The 21,919-nt window shown below is 40.6% G+C and overlaps 3 protein-coding genes across 6 annotated transcripts in view; 2 read left to right on the top strand and 1 right to left on the bottom strand.

Annotated features, from left to right (window-relative positions):
• The first annotated feature begins 5,044 nt into the window (after positions 1-5,044).
• On the top strand, positions 5,045-12,529 carry lpl (lipoprotein lipase). Its single transcript, XM_010871512.3, has 10 exons — positions 5,045-5,306; positions 6,637-6,818; positions 7,115-7,294; positions 7,670-7,781; positions 8,221-8,454; positions 8,712-8,957; positions 9,855-9,975; positions 10,741-10,923; positions 11,157-11,264; positions 11,365-12,529. The coding sequence occupies exons 1-10, from the start codon at positions 5,213-5,215 to the stop codon at positions 11,414-11,416; spliced, it is 1,512 nt and encodes a 503-aa protein (XP_010869814.1). The 5' UTR covers positions 5,045-5,212; the 3' UTR covers positions 11,417-12,529.
• A 2,564-nt stretch (positions 12,530-15,093) lies between these two features.
• On the top strand, positions 15,094-20,848 carry LOC105011471 (lipoprotein lipase). 4 transcript variants are annotated; one of them, XR_002197110.2, is made up of 10 exons: positions 15,109-15,371; positions 16,220-16,416; positions 16,534-16,713; positions 16,818-16,929; positions 17,063-17,296; positions 17,836-18,199; positions 18,568-18,786; positions 18,935-19,030; positions 19,136-19,222; positions 20,768-20,848. XR_002197110.2 is itself a non-coding variant. In XM_020049278.2 (9 exons), exons 1-9 carry the CDS (start codon positions 15,278-15,280, stop codon positions 19,155-19,157), a joined length of 1,518 nt encoding a protein of 505 aa, XP_019904837.1. In that variant the 5' UTR covers positions 15,109-15,277; the 3' UTR covers positions 19,158-20,408. The 4 variants fall into 4 exon arrangements, 3 of the variants coding, with proteins under 3 accessions (XP_019904839.1, XP_019904837.1, XP_019904838.1); XM_020049278.2 differs by lacking the exon at positions 20,768-20,848 and having other exon boundaries at positions 19,136-20,408; XM_020049279.2 differs by lacking the exons at positions 15,109-15,371; positions 20,768-20,848 and adding an exon at positions 15,393-16,076 and having other exon boundaries at positions 19,136-20,408.
• Positions 20,310-21,919, bottom strand: part of si:ch1073-396h14.1 (disintegrin and metalloproteinase domain-containing protein 10) — a 32,738-nt gene continuing 31,128 nt past the window's right edge. The window contains exon 15 of the mRNA XM_010871511.3: positions 20,310-21,371. Coding sequence (XP_010869813.2) covers positions 21,267-21,371 — 105 coding nt within the window. The 3' untranslated portion in view covers positions 20,310-21,266. The remainder of the gene's footprint in view (positions 21,372-21,919) is intronic.

Here is a 21,919-nt window from a genome sequence, read left to right as displayed (position 1 = left end):
GTGCGTGACCCAGATACATCGTTAGTGTAATACTTGGCAATGTGGTAGACATACATCAATTGTAATTGTTATTCAAACCAGGGGAAACATTTTTTTTGTCTGCCTCGCAACAGAACAGGTTGAATTTAAGAAAAGACAATCTAAATTGAAATGTTCCTTTCTAGGGATCCAAGACTGCCAAAGTCATAGCAAACTCCTTGTGTGCTATATCTCACTGAAATTAGATTGTCATTATTAAAGCATCCCTGATGAATTTGTTATCACAAAGGAGATCAACAGTCCCAAAACATTTGATAATCACAGTACTAGCGCATTTAATGATAGTTGCAGGAATTTACATGGACAATGTTACGTACTTTTGGAAATAATATGTTTGGCAATAGGATGAAAACAATTACTGTCCGTTTTCATGCCAAATTAATGACTCTGGTCTTTTTGTAAAACTCCACACTCACTGGCATTTCAACCAAACATGACAATACTCTCCTGAATATCCATTACTTTACATCATAAATGATTTAATGGAACTTCACAATCTTGGAGGCATCCACATCTTTGACGGTGTCACAAATCAGGGGTTTATTTAGCTCTTTAATATCCCACTGACATAATCTGCAAGGGTCATTCTGACAGTTCATTGTTGTTGCTTTTATACTTTCCAACTAAGTTGTGCGGATATCAAGGCCTTTAGCAGAACCTGGACATGTCTAGGTCATGGCGATACAGAGAAAAATGGAAAATTCTCCAAACCCATAATTGCAAAATGATTGCTGCTCTGTAATCTGGAACTCAAGTCGTAGTTACATTCTGGGTGAGAGAAGGGGTTTGGAATTACAACAAAATGCCCCCCCCCCCCCCCCCCCCCCCCCCCCCCCCCCCCCCCCCCCCCCCCCCCCCCCCCCCCCCCCCCCCCCCCCCCCCCCCCCCCCCCCCCCCCCCCCCCCCCCCCCCCCCCCCCCCCCCCCCCCCCCCCCCCCCCCCCCCCCCCCCCCCCCCCCCCCCCCCCCCCCCCCCCCCCCCCCCCCAGCGAGTCTAAGGACCAAGTATCATCTCCAGTTTAAAAACAAATGGCAATGAAAAATGGCACCTCTGAATTCAAGATTTGCCCAAAGCTGGAACAAATGCTGATGGTTATTCCACACACACATTGACAGATGTATGGTAGGCTTATGTAGTCAGTCCACATATGATGAACTGAGTGACCTTTTTCACTCTGCATTGTTGTATGGGGTTTTTGACTGTGTGAGGCGGGTTTTTCTAATTTCTCCAAGAAGAGGTCGAGGGCATAGGTACAACTTGTGTTGATACTGTGTCCTACCAGGGCTCTCTGATAGATAGAGATATGGGGCTGATTGGTGGCAGTTTTACTGTAGGCTGTGTCACACCGGAAGATCATAACTGAAGAAATCCAATTTAGGAATATTGGCTTTGTATACTGGGTTATAGTGTGGAAAAAGTATGAAAACACTGCAGTGGATTAAAGAGAGTAAATATGCAACAGGCATTGCAACACCAAAGGACGTGGATCAATAGCTTGGCACAGGGAAAAAGTTAAGTGTACATGCATGGCCCTGAATGTGGAAACCCAAAACCAATATCCTGCAGTAACACAACACACAGTCCCTGCTGGCGTGCCCCTGAAAAACATTACCATCTTGTTGTTCTCGGTGATCAGGCGGGTAGAGTTCATGCGTGTTTACAGTGTTCCCGCGCCGTAGTGTCTCTGTCATGACATGGGGGTTTTGCTCAGAGGGTGCCATGGCTCTGTGGCGTTTGATGAATACGGGCTCTTTTGAAGAGTTCTTCCAAACAATCGACTGACTGCAGTCTGTGCTGGAGGACTGGTGTGTGTGCAGAGAGAGCCAAAGATTCCAGATGGAGCAGAATTTTATGAATGTTTAAAATGTTATTACTCGTGTAAATATTTGTAATTAATTCAGAAACGTCTCGTTGACTTCCTTCCCTAGAAAGAGCTACAGATTTTCTAGACCGGCGTTTCTATCATTGCTATGAGTGCTGTCAAACTAGAGAGATCAATGTTACTTCCATGGATGAACAATCATGTATGTCTTTGTCAATCAAAATATTTGTATGCATGCAGAAATAACTGCTCTATTCTGGATGTGCAGCTTTCTGGATTCAAAAGGACAGGAGAAAAAACAATTCAGATGTGAGCTCACAGTGATCTTTTAATTTCCTTCTGGAACTCATTGGCAAAGTCATGTCGATCATACCCAAAACATTGCATGACCAGGAACTTTGATATTAGACTTGAACAGACTGTAAAACACTTATTTTGCCTGACTGCTTGGCAATGAGTTTGTCTTGTTGTCTCTCTCTGTCAGTGTCTCTGTCCTACTCTGCATCTCCAGCTCTTTCCCCATTATGGGTTGTGCCTGTTGAGGTTGTTAGTGAGACAATGTTCAAACATACACAGCTGATATATACAAGCTGCTGGTACAGAGCTTCAGCTAGCAGAAGAGTTGTTGATAGAGTAACGTGACTGGTCAATGCTTCCCTTTTGACAAACAAAGCCCAAAGCTTGTCCTTGGCTCTTCTTCTCCTGTTTATTCTCTATCCTAAATAAATGTTTGTTTATATTCTTCCTCATGTGAGACAAATGTATGATGGGTTTCTTTTAGGGTCAATTTCCTATTTGGCTGACAAATGTCAGTGGGTAACTTGCAGGCCCCAATAGGAAAGAAGAAAGATGGATGTTTTTTTCCCCCCAAAACTCAATTCTAAAAATAATACAGGTGTTATATGTTCCTGTTTTGCTTTGTTAGTAAAGAGTTTATTGTTCTCCCTGGTGCTAGGTGGTGAATCCTAATGTCTACACTGAGTTGGATGCCTAATGGGATCATCTCTGTACAGGTGTACAGGTTTTTCTTTGTTAGTTCACTTTTTTGTAAGTTATGACATTTTGAATTTGTCTTTTATGAAATAAATAATATTATAGATTGCACAGTCATGCTTGCTTTTCTGTCTTATCTTCATTGAGATTAGGAAGTTATAGCGTGGTGCAGCTTGTTGGCTTTCTATTTAATTATAGTGTGTCCTCAGTGGGGTAGATAGGACCGTGGTTAGGCGTTGCTCTCATCTTAAATACAGGTTTGGACACTTTAGTTGCCTTAAGTATCAATTGCCTTAGTTGGTCAGGCCAATCTTAGGAGAAAATTAAAAGAAACAGTGTGCTATATTTGAAATAAAAAACCTTTGAATAAAGTAAAATTATTACTAGAAAAAATATTATTTACATTTGGCCGGAAATGTTGCATTTGCATTTGGAAAAGATCACAACTGTAAATGTTGATACATGCTCCTGTGACTGTGGATTTTAGTCAGAGTTGGTTTAAACAGATTATTTGATAATAAGCGGAAGGGCATTCTTCCAGTGTGAAACGAAGTCTGGTCAGGTTCCACCACCAGAGACTGTATAGTCCGAAATGTGGACATGCATCATGTTTATAGACCAATAACATTCTATCCTATACAATATACTTTAACAGAACAGTGAATGTGAAAAGGGTGGGTTTAAATGAATTGAAGTTGTGACCACTCACCAGTCAATCAACAGGTTTCACACTCGAAAGCTTTTGTACAATTGCATCCATAAGTTTTGAAGGTGTACTCCAGAGCAAAAACAAGTCCCAGTTTTTTGGTGTACTCATCAGATTGTGTAGTCATTTATTTATTCAGCAAGAAAACAATATGTTTCACATTTGTTGTGCTTACAGTCCTGGAATGCATGTATTTTACATGCGGTTGTCTCCAGTTGTATATCTCATTGATGATCTCTCAGTCCATGGGGGCATGGAATATTCTTGTCAATCCATTGTGTGCTGACACTGTTTATTAAGTAGCATGTGCTTTAGTAACCAATAATAGCAAGAGTAAAATACATCCAGCTTTAGCTGAATGCTGTATGTTTACTGTGTTGGCAGTCGTAATTGTTGCAATTGCATGAATTAAATCAGCTGAACCCTGCTAAGAGACTGTTTTAGGTAGTGCGACATAATGCGCTGAAATATGTCCTTCTGAATTTCGCCATGTGTCTGGTATGCGCTCACACTCACAAGACACTGGGAGACATTCTTGTGGCATCATTTGTGAGTCAATCAAGTTTTGTCTTTTCCAAATTCAGCTGTTCGACCAATGAGAGAGGGACCTTGAACAACACACCCAGGCATTGCCCTTCTCCCTCACATGGGACTCTGGTGTCCACTGTGACTTGGTCAGCGTAAGCTAGCCTAATGTGATCAACTCTGTAGAGGTCTACATTGTCTCACTTGAAAGAAGATACATTTCCTTTTCTTGCTAAAGTAATGCATAATAACCCCTTTTTAATTAACGTTTATGTACAATATACTTCACAAAGGAATTTTTGAATGTAGAACTAATGTCACAATACAAATGTGATATTACACGCTACAGTAACATTTACAAACAAATCGACACATTTTATTTATGACGCAAATTCTGTAAGCACTAACTGTATATTGGTTTTGTGGTTCTAAGCTCAGAGCTGGACCATGAGTTTTGTACACTGCATAGATCAGACACCTACAATAACACATTTAAAATAAATAATTTAGTATACTTTATAAAAAATACATATATAAATAAATAACTACGCTTATAGCATTGACCAATACAAAATATGTAATTTTTCATTCCTAAAATTCCTAAAAGAATATACATACAAGAATTACTGCAAGTAAAACATAATACCCAGACCCCGCTCCATGAGGTGCAAAAGGGGGCATTACATTTTTTCCTGTAAGCCTATATGATGTCATGTAAGTTATCTCAAGTATACCATTTACACAGACAAAAATCCCTTAGGGGTCTTGATACCCAGAGCCAGGAACCTCCAGGCTATTTGCTGCGCAGTGGGGAAGGCGCAGAGGGAATTGAGAATGAGTTTTTATGTGCAATAAAACGATTTAGTAACCAGTTCAAGCCCAGCCCACTCAGTTCCGACCAATGGAGTTAGATTATTCAAATGAGCCACTCATAAAGACCACTTGGAGCGGCAATTGTGGCAGACTTCGTAAGAAACCCACCGCTACTCTTTGACCAAAACCAGATCATAGTTTTGGCCGGGGCGGTGATCCTATACTGAACTGTACATTTGGATCTACTACTGAACCACCATTAAAACATATTTTCAATCGGAACTTAACACAGAAAACTCTAGATCAACAATAATATGGGAACAGAAAATATCTATTTGATCACCGTTTGGATAATTCTCGCAAATATTTGTGCAGCTTTTTCAACTACATCAGAACCAACAATATTTGGTGAGTAATGAGGGTTTTTTTATTATCAGAAAATGGTTTCGCTAGACAGTAGTTAAATAAACACATCGTTTGCCTCTAGTTTAATTGCTCCTATAAAATAAACACTACAGCCAACTGGAAACAGCATAATTGATTCATCCCGGTCCAAGTGACCGAGAGTAACCCAGAAGTTTCTAATGTTGAGTAAGACGTACCCAACTCTTCTAGTGCACCTCTTTCATCTTTAACAATTTCAAAAAAATCAAAACAAACGGATTCCACTATCAGATTATGAATGATTCATTTTCAGAACAAGCAATTATTTTCATGACCATTGAAAATATGTGGAGAACCACAATATTTCTGCATTGTAAAAAAAATTCCTTTGTTTTACATACATTTGTGTTATAACAGACATTTGTATAATAATAGTAAACTAATAATGACATATATAGTAATCATTGAAATTATTCGATTTTTAATTTGGTAATAGGACCAATTATATATATTTTGAAAAGTTTTATTTTAATAGGATAATAATAATAGAAAATTAGAAATGATGGATGAAAGTTCGTTCGTCCGTAAAGCAATAGGGGGCGACACTGGATTGTTAAAACGTGTCATATTTTTATCACGCTGGAAATTGAACTAAACTGATTGATTGTAACGAAATTCAATTGAATTAAGATTGATCAGATTCCTTTGTAAGCTAATTACTTCCAAGACACAAAAAGATTTACAAAAGAGAATTGTCATCATTGGAAGATCCTATTAAAAAATACCTGCAGAAGTTCCTTTGCTGAAACATTTAAATACAAAATGTTTATTCTTCTGTACTAGGGTATGTACAACTTTAACCCTTCAATTATAGGACAGGGACGATGAATCGAGAAAATCGATTCGAATCGATCCGAAGTATTATGTCGCAGGCTTTTTGTACGTCGAAATTTATGATGCCTGGCTTAAAGACGAATATGTGATTGTTAATAGAACATTACAATAATCAAACCATAACAGTGAAATGGGTAATGCAAAAATTACGTATTTGGTGCAGTTAAAGCTGCAAATGTGTCATTGACGATATTAACAATGGCAATTTATCAAAATACAGACTTTTGTACATCGCTCAGCTTTAGTAGAAAACTACATTTAAGTATTTATCTTGTTTCAATTTTAAATAATATTGTAATGAAAAAGGAAGCCCAGAGACTCTTGACTCCCAAATATTGTACCCAGTGACCTCTATTCCATGATAATAGGATTTCTGTATGGTGTGTACATGCAGGATTTTGTTTTAGTAGTGTAAATTATGACTGACTAAACCAGTTTAATATATTTCATTTCTTCGCAGGTAACAACAACTCCACTAAATGGCTTGAGGACTACACCGATATTGTAACCAAGTTCTCTCTGAGAACTGCTGAGGTACCCGATGATGATCTGTGTTACATCGTTCCTGGCCAGCAATTAACAATCCCAGAATGTGAATTCAACCCAGAGACCCAGACATTCGTGGTTATTCATGGATGGACGGTAAAACACTCTGACAATCTGTCGTTATTGTTGATCATCATCTAAATAGGTTTGTTGTGTGTCATGAGGACAATGCAGATAATTTAACAATACTTGTGCCAACAAAAACAAAATACAAGTGTTAATTATAACCACAGAAATGATGAAGTCCCCCCATGTCCCTAGATATAATGTAATAGGATTAATGAATGTGTAGTTAAAGTGCCAACACTTGGTTGGTCTCCAGTTATCAGTGGACAGACATTGAAAGCTAACCAGTCACGCCAGCCACCTGACCTCAGATCTGTGTCCTCAAGGTCACTGGGCTGTTTGAGAGCTGGGTCCCTAAACTGGTTACAGCGCTGTATGAGCGGGAGCCCAAGGCCAACGTGATTGTGGTGGACTGGCTGACCCGGGCCCAGCAGCACTACTCCACCTCTGCCGGCTACACTAAGCTGGTGGGCAAAGACGTGGCGAAGTTTGTTAACTGGCTGCAGGTGAGTGATCGCTGGGACACCAGGTTCACCCACAGTGGACAGAGTCCTAGCTGACGCGCATTGACGCCGTTGTGGGCGTTGCACTAAAAGTTGTATCGGAAACTTTGGCTGATGTTGACCCGTAGCTATAATTCTGTACACCTCAGGAAGGATTTTCTACTGAAGCTCAGTGAAGAATATCTTTAGCTAGGCAAGGATGACAAGATGAGAATACATTACTGCGTGTGCACAGGGCAGTAGACATGTAAAGACTTTGGGTTTGGATGGCACAGAGATGCTATGAGAGGTTTTATAGCCAAGTCTTTACACACTCAAAACACATAAAAGTTTTAGGAAATAGGAATACAACCGTTTTTACTTTCGCACCCTTGTCAGAAAACATTGGATTACCCCTGGGAGAAGATACACCTGCTGGGCTATAGTTTGGGGGCTCATGTAGCCGGAATCGCGGGCTTCCTCACCGACCATAAAGTCAACAGGATCACAGGTGAGCCTACAACCTCTGTTTCCATGGTCTCAGCCATTCTGTATGAATGTATGTGTAGTTATCTGTAGTTATGTGTACCATGCATACAGGAATACATCGGCCTACATTTTCTTTTCTACATATTTAGCCATAACAGTTTCCCCATTCGTCATAAAGTTAGCCCAACTACGAAACCTTTTTGACCTGCTTAGAATAATAACACGTTTGCCCTTGTTCCAGATCAGACACAGGAGGCAGCACATTATTGAAAACCATAATCACTCCCTCAGTAGAGCACATTGTTTGATTTGTGGCTTTACTGCAGGGCTGAAAGCTCACTATTAAGAGGCTTTGTCTTGTATGGTTTCATGTACAGTAGAACTTTGACGGATCATAGACATCTCAATTTACCCCCCCCCCCCCCCCCCCCATTCTTTCTCTCATTCCAACCATCCCCTAGGTTTGGACCCGGCGGGCCCGACCTTTGAGTATGCTGACGCTCACAGCACCCTGTCCCCAGACGATGCTCTGTTTGTGGACGTCCTGCACACCAACACCCGGGGCTCACCGGACCGCAGCATCGGCATCCAGAGACCCGTGGGCCATGTGGACATCTACCCCAACGGAGGAACCTTCCAGCCAGGCTGTGACCTGCAGAACACCATGAAGATGATCGCCCTTACCGGCATCCACAGTATGTACTGTAACCATGCCACACTGCAGTGTACAGTGTGAATGTCAGCACGGCAGTGTAGTGTTTCTGGAAGTTCAAACAACCGCAATAGGCGCTTTGAAGTGTCACTTGTATGAACACTATGCAGGATGCCGTGATTCATACTCTAAGTAGGATCATGTGAACCACACGGACATGGTGATATGATTAGTCTGGTTCATTGACAGTCAGACAGTGATTCAGTCCTTGTGTTCCTCTCTCGCGCCTGTCCCATGTAGACATGGACCAGATCGTCAAGTGTTCCCACGAGCGGTCCATCCACCTGTTCATCGACTCCCTGGTGAACGGGCAGGACCACCAAAGCATGGCCTACCGCTGCAGCTCCAAGGAGGCCTTCATGAAGGGAATGTGTCTCAACTGTCGCAAGAATCGGTGCAACAAGGTGGGCTACAACGTCGTAGCGGTCCGTCTTCCCCGGAGCACCAAGATGTTCCTCAAGACCCGCGAGATGATGCCTTTCAAACGTAAGCTTCTGATATATGTCAAATTACCCCCCCCAAAAAAAGAAAGCAGGCACAAAGGGGGTACAACAAGTTTCCAAATTCGTAGTGGATAGGGCCAGAAGGCTGAATGCAGTATTTCTAGCGTTGGCTAGGAGTTGGGCTTCGCTAAAGCTGGCCGTGAGATTGTTAACTGAACACTGAGTCACCTAACCACCCCGGGTGTGCGAGATTGGTGCAGTGGGTCCTGGGTGCACAAATGATGTCAGTACCGGAGCATCCTTTTTAAATTCCACACAAACACCAGCCTTATCAGTCACCTGACCCACTAATTATGCAATATTCCATAATGTCTCATCTAATGTCATTGTGGTATCAGGAATAATCCAAAACAAGCAGGGGCAATGATTATGGTGCAAGCTGTGAAGATTACACTGATTGTAGGTTCTGGATACTTCAGTAGTGGCTGCAGTCCAGTAGCTAGAAAGCACTGCGTGAAACGATACATGCCCATTTTCTTTGTAAAAGCGTTTTTGGTTTGAATTCAAACACGCAACAATGAATTCCTAGTTATATAGTAACGAGTGCAGGTGGAAGGTTAAACCATTTCTAGAGTTAAACATTGCCAAATCTTTCCCTCAGTCATACCCGGAACGGAGGATCAATACTATGTACAGACATGTCATAACCACTGAAGTACTGTGGCGGCACAGTAAGGATCATAAGCCTGTGGATGGAATAATACCCAGACTCCACAAACACTTCATATAAGCCGAACAGTTTGACCCTTCACACTCTTGTAGGTGTTAAACACAGCTGGACAGCCTGCAGGTGTTGCCGTAGTCCACCGTTCTCAGGGTCTGGACACTGCTCTGTGTGTGGTGTCGCTCTTAATGGTGGTCTCCCTCGTTCTTCCCACAGTTTTCCATTTCCAAGTGAAGATACATTTCTTCAGCAGTGAGAAACTGAGCTACACCGAGCAGCCTATGAAAATCTCTCTGTATGGAACCCATGACGAGAAGACAGACATTCCCTACATCATGTATGTATAGGCTGATATGTATTTCATTTATTTTTGATACCCCCCCCCCCAGTTATTTTTCTCTCTGGATATCCAATTGTACCAATGACCCTGTCCAAACACAGCAACTTCTATTAGGCTCATGAGAGTTGAAGATTTTGGCAAGTCTTCCTCCTAGGCATCTGCTCCATAAAATTCCGCTTATTCTCTTATTATAATTAAGTGCACATCCAACCAGGAGGTCTGTCAGATCACTGTGCGTGTAGTCAGGCTCATTCAATTGACAAGCTCAGTTAGCGTGCAGTCTTCCGTCCCACCTAATGAGGTCGATAGAGTGTGATGAGTCATGGACTCTCCTGTAGACAACGCCAACCCACCCCAGCTGATGCTTAGCTTACATGTATTGTCACTAGTTAGCCGGCAGTACAGTAAAGGCTTGAACACGAGCCGTGGTACACAGCACTACAAAAGAACGTCCCTCTTTCGCTGTACTGCCTGAGAGGACTTAAATACACAATGTAATAAGGGAGATTATATAAGAAATACAGTCCAAACTTAGTGTTGCAGTGTGCAATAAAACACAAATATGATCAGTACTGTACATTGTTGTGGATTAAATTAGTGTCTGCTAAATTACTCTGATGTAAATTTATAACATTAATGTTGTAGCTGAAAACCAACCCAGGAAATGTCATGTTATCATCCCTTGTGAGTTGAGTACTAGCCTATGTACAGTAAAGAAGGTGAACTAACCCAATAACCTTTGACCTGTGTGTGACCCCCCAGGCCCCAACTGAACAGCAACAGTACTGTGTCATTCCTACTAACCACCGAGGTAGACATCGGGGAACTGCTTATGGTCAAACTTCGCTGGGAGAAAGACGCCTACTTCAGCTGGTCTGACTGGTGGGGCAACAGCAACTTCCACATTCGCAAAATCCGCATTAAGGCTGGCGAGACTCAGTCCAAGTAAGACATCGTCGTAAGGGCATTTTGTCAATGGCTGCAGTGGGTTTATTCAGTTGCAGAATGCTTAGTTTCAATAAATTAGATAAATCAATCTAAAGCCCAGCACTATACTGTGGACAGTTTTTGAATATCTTTGACTCAGGACTCTCTACATCACCATTCACATTCTAAGGTTGTGTGCTGTAGGTTTATGGTTTACCAATTTACTGATAATCTTTACTGTCTGACACCAGGGGGATCTTCAGTGCTAAAGATGGAGAGTTTGCTTACCTCGTCAGAGGAAAAGACGACGCAGTCTTCGTTAAATCAAAAGAGGACAACCTGAGCCGGAAAGAGAAAACGTAAGAAAAACGTAACATTTTGCCAACTTTGAGAGTTCTGAACCAAATTCTCTGTAGTTCATGTTTTTTTTGGTGAACTTTTATTCATCTTCATCATCAGCATGCACAGGCTCAAGATGCATGGAAGCCACTTCACGCAGAGCACTGAATGAAGTTGCTCTTGAGTAGAGTTCGCACGGCACCCCACAGCCAAAGCTGAATGAAGCCTGGGAGAATGCTGGAGAGAAGACATGGGATGTTGGTCTCTGACCTGCAGCGTGTGTTCTGCCTTCAATCCTGTCACCTTGTCCCCATGCACAGCCTGCACCACTTAACCCACTGAGCTGGGAGTTAGCTTACGTGCTTCGTGGAGAGTGTTCCAATTGTCATGTTCCAATTGTAACAATTACTTCTTTTCATGGTTTAGACTTTGTCCAATGTTGCTATATTATGTTTTTAATCCTTTATCCGTGTTAATCCATATCTATCGCTAATACAAAATCATAACGATTCATTGTTTCAACCTATACTGGTTAGTTCCATTTCCCAATGATTGACATAGCTTCTGCATCATGCCTAAACCACTGAACTGCCATTAACACAGGGACCAAAGATGGTGATGCTGTCTACTGATATTGCAGTGATCCTCATAAATAGATTTTTTCAATCAGTATTAAAGGAGTTGTCGTTGTAGATAAATTCCCTGATTGTTCTTTGAGTGCATTTGGTTATTTTGTTAGCCTGCGTCAGTTAGCTTGATCATTCATCAACTAGTCAGACTGGATAGGTTGTGTTGAATCAGAGAAGCAGAAGTTGTATTGCTTGAGTACTTCTACTACTTCCTTAATATGTCAAAACTGTTGTGGAAATAATGACCATTAGCCTATTGGTCAAGGATAACATTTTATACAATACATGCAGTTTTTACTTATGAAAGGTCAAACTAAATCTTTAAATGTTAAACACTTACATGAGCGTTGGCAAACCTGGGACGGCAGCCCTGCAGAGTAACCATAATGCATTCCAAGAATGTTTCATATTCTATTTATTGAATGTACCTGTATAAATTTGTATATTAAGCTGTAAGATATTATGACAGGTTTCTATTGCTGCCTTTGTTTTTGTAGATGAAGCATTGTGATTTAACATGTGCGGCTTTGGACGGACTAATCTAATTGGTCGCAATGCCAGCAGAGAGTCCATTTACTTCTATGAACAGAACTTCAGTGAACTGTATGAAGAAAACACATGGTCCTTTAATAAAGGGAATACATTACACATCGTGATATTCTTAGATCCAATCACTGGCGTTGACAACATTTCTACATTACCAAAAAATAATAACTCTATAGCATATTATTACTGGCAACTATTTAATTAAACATAACATGCTGAACAACTTGACATCCATAGAGAGGCATAAAAGACAACACATATGTTGTTTGACCTGGATGGCTACTGTTTTGCTAGTGATTTCACCGACAATCCCCCTGTGATTAACGTGCAGTGCGATTCTCAGTGCTAATCTAACCCCTGGAGTATGTTAAACCTTAAGTCTGACTTCATGTACTAGTAGCACAACAGACAAATATGTGCCTGTCATCACAAAGCCTAGTACCCTAAAAGAACAAAACAAGTTGTGAAACATGCTGTGGCAAGAGACCAAGTTCACAAATCCCTCTGGAACATAAACGTAATCAGTTTGAAGCGCATGGAATAATCCCATGGGATCTAAAGAATATAGTGAGGTTATTGAGTAATAATTGAAATTTGTAGCATCTTCCAAAAAACGGGAATACAGGTATTTTTCCATGAGTGTCAGGTTACTTCTGCTATGTTACAAAAAAAAATTCAAAATTTTCTTTCATGGATTTGTGTATACCTAGATATCATGGATTAAGGACACACAGAATATCTTGAAAGTATTTGTGGAGATGATTCCTGCCATAGCCATTCAGGTACATTGGGTAATTGGGAGATGAGGAAATACAGTGATATGTTTTAGCAATCAGGTCATTTATTGCCTGCGTTCCCTTGGGGGTGGCAGTTCCACAAGCTGGACAGAGATAGGTTTAGGAAACCTAAGTCTCATGTTGGGTGTCTTGGTGGGATGACTGTTGCCTGACAGTGGAAACCTGCTTAGGACGTTGTTGTGGAACTTCTTCTCTCCCTTGAGGTGATGGAGGTATTCTCTTATTATTATGTTAGTGTCAATGAGCAGGTATAGCCCCACAAAGATTACTATTAAAATATAACTTTCACTGAACCTAATTACCCAAATCTGTTGTCCTCAGAAAGTCTCTATGACATGTAATTTCTATTTTCCGTAGAGTTTCTAATGTAAAGCTCCCAAAAGAAAGCAAACAACCAAATTAGAGTTTCATTTGGCAGTGAGGTTTGAATATTATCATTTAAAATGCTTCTATGGAAAGGTTTATTTAGCTTCTCAATACTAGTATATATTAAATGCATGAGCAAAAGAAACAGCCTTCAGAACCATAGAATTCCTAGAAAGAATCCTGAAAAGTATTGGGAAATTTCTTGGAAAATGCATTTGAGAACTGTTTGTCACCTCCAAAACTTTGGGGAACAGTTATGTTGGCTTCCAAACCAACAATCACTGGCACTTGCAAATCTCTTCAGATTCACACGATTATCAAATCAAAACAAACTGCATCACCATCTCATTGAATGAGAGGCTTCCCGCCAATATCAAGTCAGTTTCCGTTCAAAAGCAAAGGGAAAGGGCGCACCGTAGAAATTGGCAGAAAGTGACTCTGTTTTCTTTTAATACAGCTGTTTTTACTTTACAGGGAAACTCTGTCACGTTCCTAGAAAAGCAAGGCCAACTGGGCCCCTAGGGGAGTTGGTTTTCTGGTCTTCAGCAGCAGGGATACATGTGTGTGTGGACTCTGGCAACAGTACAATAAGACAACTCCACTTCTTGTCTCTCAACTTTGAAATAGTAACAAAAACAAATACCAGCATCACAGCCAAATGTTGTTTCCATTTTGAGCATCCAGGAACCTTTGAATATCTGCGTCTGTTCTTTTTGTCGTTGCTTGACAACAACAACAATTCATAGAGGCCTAACACATTTTCCCATGTGCACATTCCTCAACGAAAGCATGTGATGTAGCAGGTGACATCTTAGTCCTACCGTGCTCACTGGTCCATTGTTTAGAACACGGAAACACTGGACTGGTACAACTGACGCCTTACTGTCTTAGACAATAAGTCAGACGTTGGGAAGAGCAATGGTTTCAAAGCAGTGTTCTGGCACTAAAGCTGCAAGGCCTAATGTTGATGACATCACATTTTTACATATGGATTCTCCTAACATGATGGTCAGTTTCGTTGTTTGATGGGAAACAATCCCCTCAAGCCGAGACTATAGGTAGACTGAGATTTCCCTTACACGTATACACCATAAATCCTCTGAATTGCAATATGTTGTACAAGAAGACATGGAAAACAAGAACATGGTCATCAATGTATCATTTTAAAGGTTTTGTAGGGATTCCGACTATCTTGCATTCTAGCTTCAACAAGGCGTATCCCACTGTTCTTAAACAACATACATGAAACTACGAAATAATTTAGTGTGTGAAGCACATAATTATACTCTGACATCATAAACAGCATAATGTTCCGTTTCACGCTGATTTCACTCAGTCATGTATTTACGATTAAGGCCTATAGTTATGGCTATCTTACATTGCAATGATTAACATTAATCACCTGAATACAACTACTCAAACTAAAACAAATTAATAGATATTATCACGATTTGCTATAACTTTTTACATTCCCCGCCCGGAGGAAAACCTACCAATGGGTTTGCGACAGAGGGATAGTTCCTATTTAAGAAGTGGGCAGTGTCTCATATATCAACAGTCTATGGAATACAGCACGCACTGGAAATATTCTACTGGTGGAAAATTGTCACGGTTTTACGTTCGATTATTTTATCTGAACTGATATTGAAAACTCGAAATATATTACCCGAAAATAAGTTATTAGTTTGAAAAGAAATGAAAGGGTTGCATGTGAATTGTTTTTACGTTTTTTTGTTAAATGCTGTATTTTATGTGACGACTTTGGGAGAGCACTCCGTTTCTATCAATGGTGAGTAGCCGTTGCAGTCCTTAGCAGGTAGCCAGTAATTTACAGTTCAAAAAAGGTAAGTTTCTGTTTTGGTGTACGACGTTGTTTAATTTGTTTAAAACCATAAAAAAAAATGTTGCCTTAAAAGTTAAATTATGATTTAAAAGTTAAAGAATCTCTTACTGTGATGAGTCTATCTATTGTGTCAAGTGGTAACTGAAAGACAATATACGTTTGTGATGACGTAGACCGAAGTATAGTATAAACATACTTTCATTCATATACTGAAAGTATATGATTTTTTTCTATCAAAAATGTTGATCCATATTGGACGTATGAAATTGACTTATTAGAAAGGTGCAGAATCCTATAATTTTTTCTCAAAAATCTAGGTTGTCATCTGCCATGTTAAAGTGGGACGGAGAAGTCATTTTTTGAAAACCAAAGGCTATTGTTTCTTTTTATAATTGATGTATTTCTTGTGTCAGCTTTAACCTCCATGGAATGCAACTTCCATTCATTGCAGTGCAGTAGCCTAGCACTTCTCTTAGCAAGACTGGCCAAGGAGTCAGCTGACCTGCTGGGAGCACAGCTACTTTGATACCCTGTGGGATTTATCTCTGCTAGAGGAACAAAGCTGGGAAAAGTCCGTCTGAACGATTCAGCCCTAGTACCCCCCTTAAACCTGAGAGACCTGTGCAGTCAGGTGTTGCCAACACTAGCAATGTGATTAAATATTAAAAACATCAGCACAAATCAAAACATCTTAAAATCCATAGGCCTGCAGCTACTTTCTACTTTTCTGTTTTCAGGTCCGATAAATATTAAAACATTTCCAAATCCTATGTGCTTTTTTACATTTCTCTCAGATAATTTTATGGATAACTTCAAGGACTTGATCGAGAACAACGATGCCAACTCTCATGCTTATGCCAAATTCTCCCTTCGTAAGCCTTCCATGCCAGATGATGACACCTGCTACATCAGTCCTGGAAATTCTGAGTCTCTCAAAGAATGCAGTTTCAACAGCGCCTCCAAAACGTTCCTGGTGATCCATGGCTGGACAGTAAGCTCCCCCAACCTGTAACAGCATGGTGGTCCTTCAGAACTATTCCCCCTTTCAATAACAGGGCTTGGATTTCCCCTCAATAACACGTCTTATGCTTTCTCTCCACCCCAAAAGGTGAGCGGCTTGTTCGAGAGCTGGGTGGCCAAACTGGTTTCAGCACTGTATGAGAGAGAGCCAAATGCCAATGTGATAGTGGTGGACTGGCTGTACACAGCCCAGAACCATTATCTTGTAGCCGCCCAGAACACTAAGATGGTGGGACAAGAGATTGCTCACTTCATTGACTGGCTGGAGGTTTGTGTCATGACTCATACAACATCCAAGATGCTGTTATAAAGGAAAATTGTGAAGAGTTACTGTCCATTGTTTTTATGGCAATCATAAACTGTGTTTCTAAGGAGGAAACCAACATCCTTCTAGAAAACCTCCACCTCATTGGCTACAGCTTGGGTGCTCATGTGGCAGGATTTGCTGGGAGCCACACCTTGAATATATTGGGCAGAATAACTGGTAAACACAACATCTTGCAGAGAAACTAAGACAAAATGATAGCACTCTTGCTAGTCATTTATTTGGTCTTTCATTGGTTTCATTTATTGGTGCTTGTCCGACTCCTGACTGATCAGTTCGCTTCTCTCCACAGGTCTTGACCCAGCTGGTCCAGACTTTGAGGGGGAGCACGCTCACCGTCGGCTGTCTCCAGACGATGCCCACTTTGTGGATGTTCTCCACACCTTCAGCCAGGGCTCTCTGGGCCTCAGTATTGGCATCCAGCAGCCTGTTGGCCATGTGGACATCTACCCCAATGGAGGCAACTTCCAGCCAGGCTGCAGTCGGCAAAGCACCCTGGAGACTATATCCAAACTTGGCCTTTTTGGTGAGTCTTGATATTTTAATGTGTCAGTGTGAAGTGGGTAACACCTATAACAGCCACCTTTCACACAATGGCACAGTTGTTAGTCAGAGAAGTGCATAATCAATGACTAAGACAAAAATGTAATTGTCCGCTTGTAACCCTTCAAAAATTGGCAAGGTTTTGTCAACCAGGAACATTTGTGTGGTGATTTTAATACAGCATGTACAGTAACATGACAGCATTTGCAGGAACTTTGCAGCCGGTTATGACTAGCCTTGTTGCTGTCAGCATAACAAAGACTTATTCATGCCTGTTAAAAAGAAAGGCCACCAAAACATTATGGCTGAAGAAAATACCTTCAGAAGGTCACCAACAACATTGCTCTTATTATAGGGCCCCAGTTAAGGATGATATATAATGTTTAGAAAGATAACATTCTCTGGATAAGTTATATTGTGCTAGATATAAATGTTTAGTTTGCTTGTGCATTAACTAAGACAATCTCATCTTCAGCTTTTGAGAGTGGACCAGTGACGCAACTATGCCGTTTGTGTTCCCAGCTGTCACTGACTCTCCCAAGTGTTCCCACGAGCGGTCCATCCACCTGTTCATCGACTCCCTGCTCAACGAACAGCAGGCTAGCAAGGCGTACCGCTGCAGGAGCAGTGACATGTTTAACCGCGGAATGTGCCTGAGGTGTCACAGGAACCACTGTAACACAGTGGGCTATGACATCAGCAAGGTGCGCAAGACACGCAGCGTCACGATGTACACCAAGACCAGGGCCTCAATGCCCTTCAGAGCCTTTCATTATCAGCTGAAGGTCCACTTTTTCGGCAAGGTGGACAGGCCTGATATGGAGCCTTCACTGACAGTCTATTTAATGGGAACCGAAGGAGAGGTTGAAGACCTCAAACTGACACTGTGAGTACCTGTTCCACCAGGCAGTTACTTCAGACATGTAAAAAACATAACAGGTTGTTTTAGAAGACACCTAAAAAATATAACAGGCTGTTATAGAAGACTCCTAATAAAATATCACAGGTGTTTATAGAAGTAACCTAATCAACAGAACACCCGTTTTGAAAGACACCTAAAAATGCAATAAAGCGTGTTAAGAATCCTGGCAAATATTTTGTGTCTATTGTTCTCTAAATGGCCTGTTCAAGTTATTGGTTTTTTATGCTTTGCATGGACATCGTCAGCTTCAACTTCACTCAGGTAAATTAGTTGATCTTGTGAACTGAGTTTGCATTAATCTGAGGAGACTTTATGCTCTTTCTCATTGGCAGAAAGGAAAAGATAATGACCAATAAGACCCATTCTTTCCTGCTGGTAGCAGAGAAGGACATTGGTGACCTCCTGATGGTGAAATTCAAGTGGGAGGAGTCAACTAACTGGTCTGCCTCATCCATGCTTAGAATGTTCTCTTCCTGGTGGTCAGGTGATTCTGCAGATTCTGAAGTGGCAGTCCATAAAATACGGATCAGAGTTGGGGAGACACAGAAAAAGTGAGTATTGAGAGGCTTAATAAGTAAATATTGTTCATCTCAACATACAGTTTTGTAAGGAAAATAAATCTAAAATGTAACAAAATAAATATATATTTTTTTGGTTCGCTTGTCCTCTGAAGTTGTTTTTGTTTGAAACTTTTTCCAGGATGGTGTTCTGCATTAAACATCCTCAAGATCTGAGCTTACAAAAGGAAGTGACATTTGTAAAATGCAAAGAAGAATGGAAAAAAACATCAAAGAGGTGAGTCACCTGATCAGCTAAATCTTTGTTTGTGCCTTTCTTTTCCTGTGTTATTACCAGTCAGAGGTTCATTGGACAAATATTAACCCTGTATTTGTTTTACAGACTGAACCTGGGGAACCACTAACACTGAATGTACTATTCAACTGAAGAATGGCCTTGTTCCACCATTGCAGCACTTCATTAATACAGGTTTAATTTATTGTCTATCAAACTACACAAAGACATTATCACATTGTATATAGTGTACAGAAATATTGTATTATTTAAAACATATTTCAATATGTGAAGTATTTTTATAAAGCACTGCCTTTCTGGCACTTTATCTCATTTGGTAGGAAAAAAGATAGTAAAGGCCCTTATCCATGCAGATTTTCAGCCAACCCAAAAGAGATGGTACTTCTACAGATTTGTTGGTGCCTCTGACAGAGATTCTCAGAGGTACATGCAGCTCAAATCTCATGTGTTTCAAATGTAATGCTTTAACTGACCGAGCATTCACCAGTGTCAACCTCAATCCTAAGGGATTGTTGGATTGGACTCTGTGTGCCTTAAAATAACTTGATGTCAATGAATGTCTTAAGCCACTGTATGTATATTCATTGCCGTTGATGATAATATATATTTTGTATAGTGATATATCTCTATTACCAGAGACGGTGATATTTGTGTGGTCCGAAAACGCACATTATTCCGAAAACTGTAGTTGAGCACTTAAGCAAGTACATTCATTTGAAACCAGCCATGGTCGAGTGTTTGCAGCATAACACAATACTTAATTAGGGAGTCTATTACACATATATTTTATTATAATGTTATATTTAATATATTATAGCTTTTCTGTATTAACTGACATGGTTGCTGCTGAATTATAAACCAAATAATGCGCTTTTACCTGTGGATGCCATAAAATTGGAACAAGGTAGCTAAACTCAAAGAAGTCAAGAAGGGGTTTTGTAAACTGAGTTGATATCAACTATAGAAACTAGACCGCATTCCTCAGAACATTGTTTTCCATGCACTTTGTATCAAAGTTCAACTTACAGTTAATGGGGTAGTCATGAGTACATTTGTAACAATATTGTCTGACTATTTTTAACATCACTATTTATATCGAATCAGTACTGTAACCATTGTGACTCAGAATTTCTGTCTGTACTATTGAGCCTGTAGAAAAGGTGAAGATGAAAAGCATTTGCACTGGAAACAGGAATAGGTTTTGAAACCAGTTAAGTTCTTAAGTGCACCATGTGTGAATGAAAGATGAGCATGATGATCCTATGGTACAGAATGTTTATTTATGTTTACCTCTCTAGTATATCTGTTCCACAATTTTACTATTTACAAACTTTAATAAATTTGCTATTTTGAAGTTGAAGGATTGCGTTTTAAATGAAGTAGTTGTAAACGCAGTATCTTCCACAATCATGGTTTGAAATACTAAACCCATGCAAATATCCAAGCTGAGAAACCCAATCTACATTAAACTCTACAACATGTAATGACAACAAACCTTTCAGTCCCTTCTCCTTCTTATTCAACAAGGGGTCATCAACTGTTTTTCCTGGACCTTACACCCAGCTACATAAACACCTTACATTCTTTATAATTAAAGTTCTTTAATTCCTCTGCTGCACCCAAATAAACCAGAATTACTTCACTGTGGCTGTGGCTGAATGAATCAACCGCAACAGTGCCTAGTGATACTGCTCGGTTTTAATTACCTTTTGTTCACAGGCAATGTTACTGGGTACTCCAGTGGACAGAGACACACTGTACAGTTGGATGTCTTCCTTGTGTCCTTCAGACTGATCCAAGCTGGTCCGTTGTGTTGAAGGAGGCAGAAGACGTGCAGTGACACTATTGTGGAAAACTGGATTTTTCCACAAATTACCTCAGGTTCAAACTCTTGACCAAAGCACAAGGAGGGAAGCCCATAGATGGAAGGATAGACGGTAGCGCATTTAGTGCATCAATGGACAGAAAGATCTGGAAAATAACAGCTCACTTAAAGACGTGTGAAGGCCAAGCAAACTTGGCCACAACACCTTTGCTGCAATTATTTTGTTACCAACACAGCTGACAGCACAGCGCCGAAGGCACAGCATCAGAATGTGACACAGAAATAACTGATCAGAACACGCTGCCAAAATGAATACATCAAAGGTGTAACTGTAGACACGGAGAGGCTGTGGTAGCAGGCTCTAGTCAGAAACAGAGACGGGGCCACAGGTGGTCACTCGGGGTCACCCATGTCCAGGACCCGTCCACAAAGGCAGACGGTGCTGACCATCAAGCCAAACAGAGTCATAATGGCCAGGAGAATGGCCCACCAGTGGTCCTGCAGACAACAAGAAAAACACAGCAGGTCAATCACCCGCTGAAGTCGGCTGTTAAACTGCCAAACCGCCTCAACCACCATTTCCTTTAATTCACTCACATTTACTTGTTGACATTATCTTTTCTTCAATCAAGCCATGTGTTACAGAATGTCAGTCAGATAACATTCCCAGTGTGTCATATTTGTATGGATAGAACAAATGGGAATGCTGTGGTCTGGAAATACTACTATGGCCATATCATAGCCTAAAAAGCGTTACATTCGAAAACCATTGTGTTACACATTTATAACCCAAACGTCACTGTTTTAAACTAAAATTAGGCATTTATATCTGCTAAAAACAGTTTACATCTTAAACACAAGGGGTTTAGAATGTAAGATTAAAAAAAATCTCAACTGTGAGCATTTCTTAATTTTTTTTTTTACAGTTTTTCTACATTGGTTTGGCTCATTTCTTGAAACAGAAATTACATTCTCAAAACTCTAAGAACATTTGGCAAAACAGTCTTCCAGTTCAGCACAACACTATAGCTCACTTGCAAAAGCTC

This window comes from Esox lucius, chromosome 8 (genome assembly GCF_011004845.1).
Source record: "Esox lucius isolate fEsoLuc1 chromosome 8, fEsoLuc1.pri, whole genome shotgun sequence".
In the NCBI taxonomy this organism is placed as follows: domain Eukaryota; kingdom Metazoa; phylum Chordata; class Actinopteri; order Esociformes; family Esocidae; genus Esox; species Esox lucius.
This window is presented reverse-complemented; position numbering and strand designations above follow the sequence as displayed.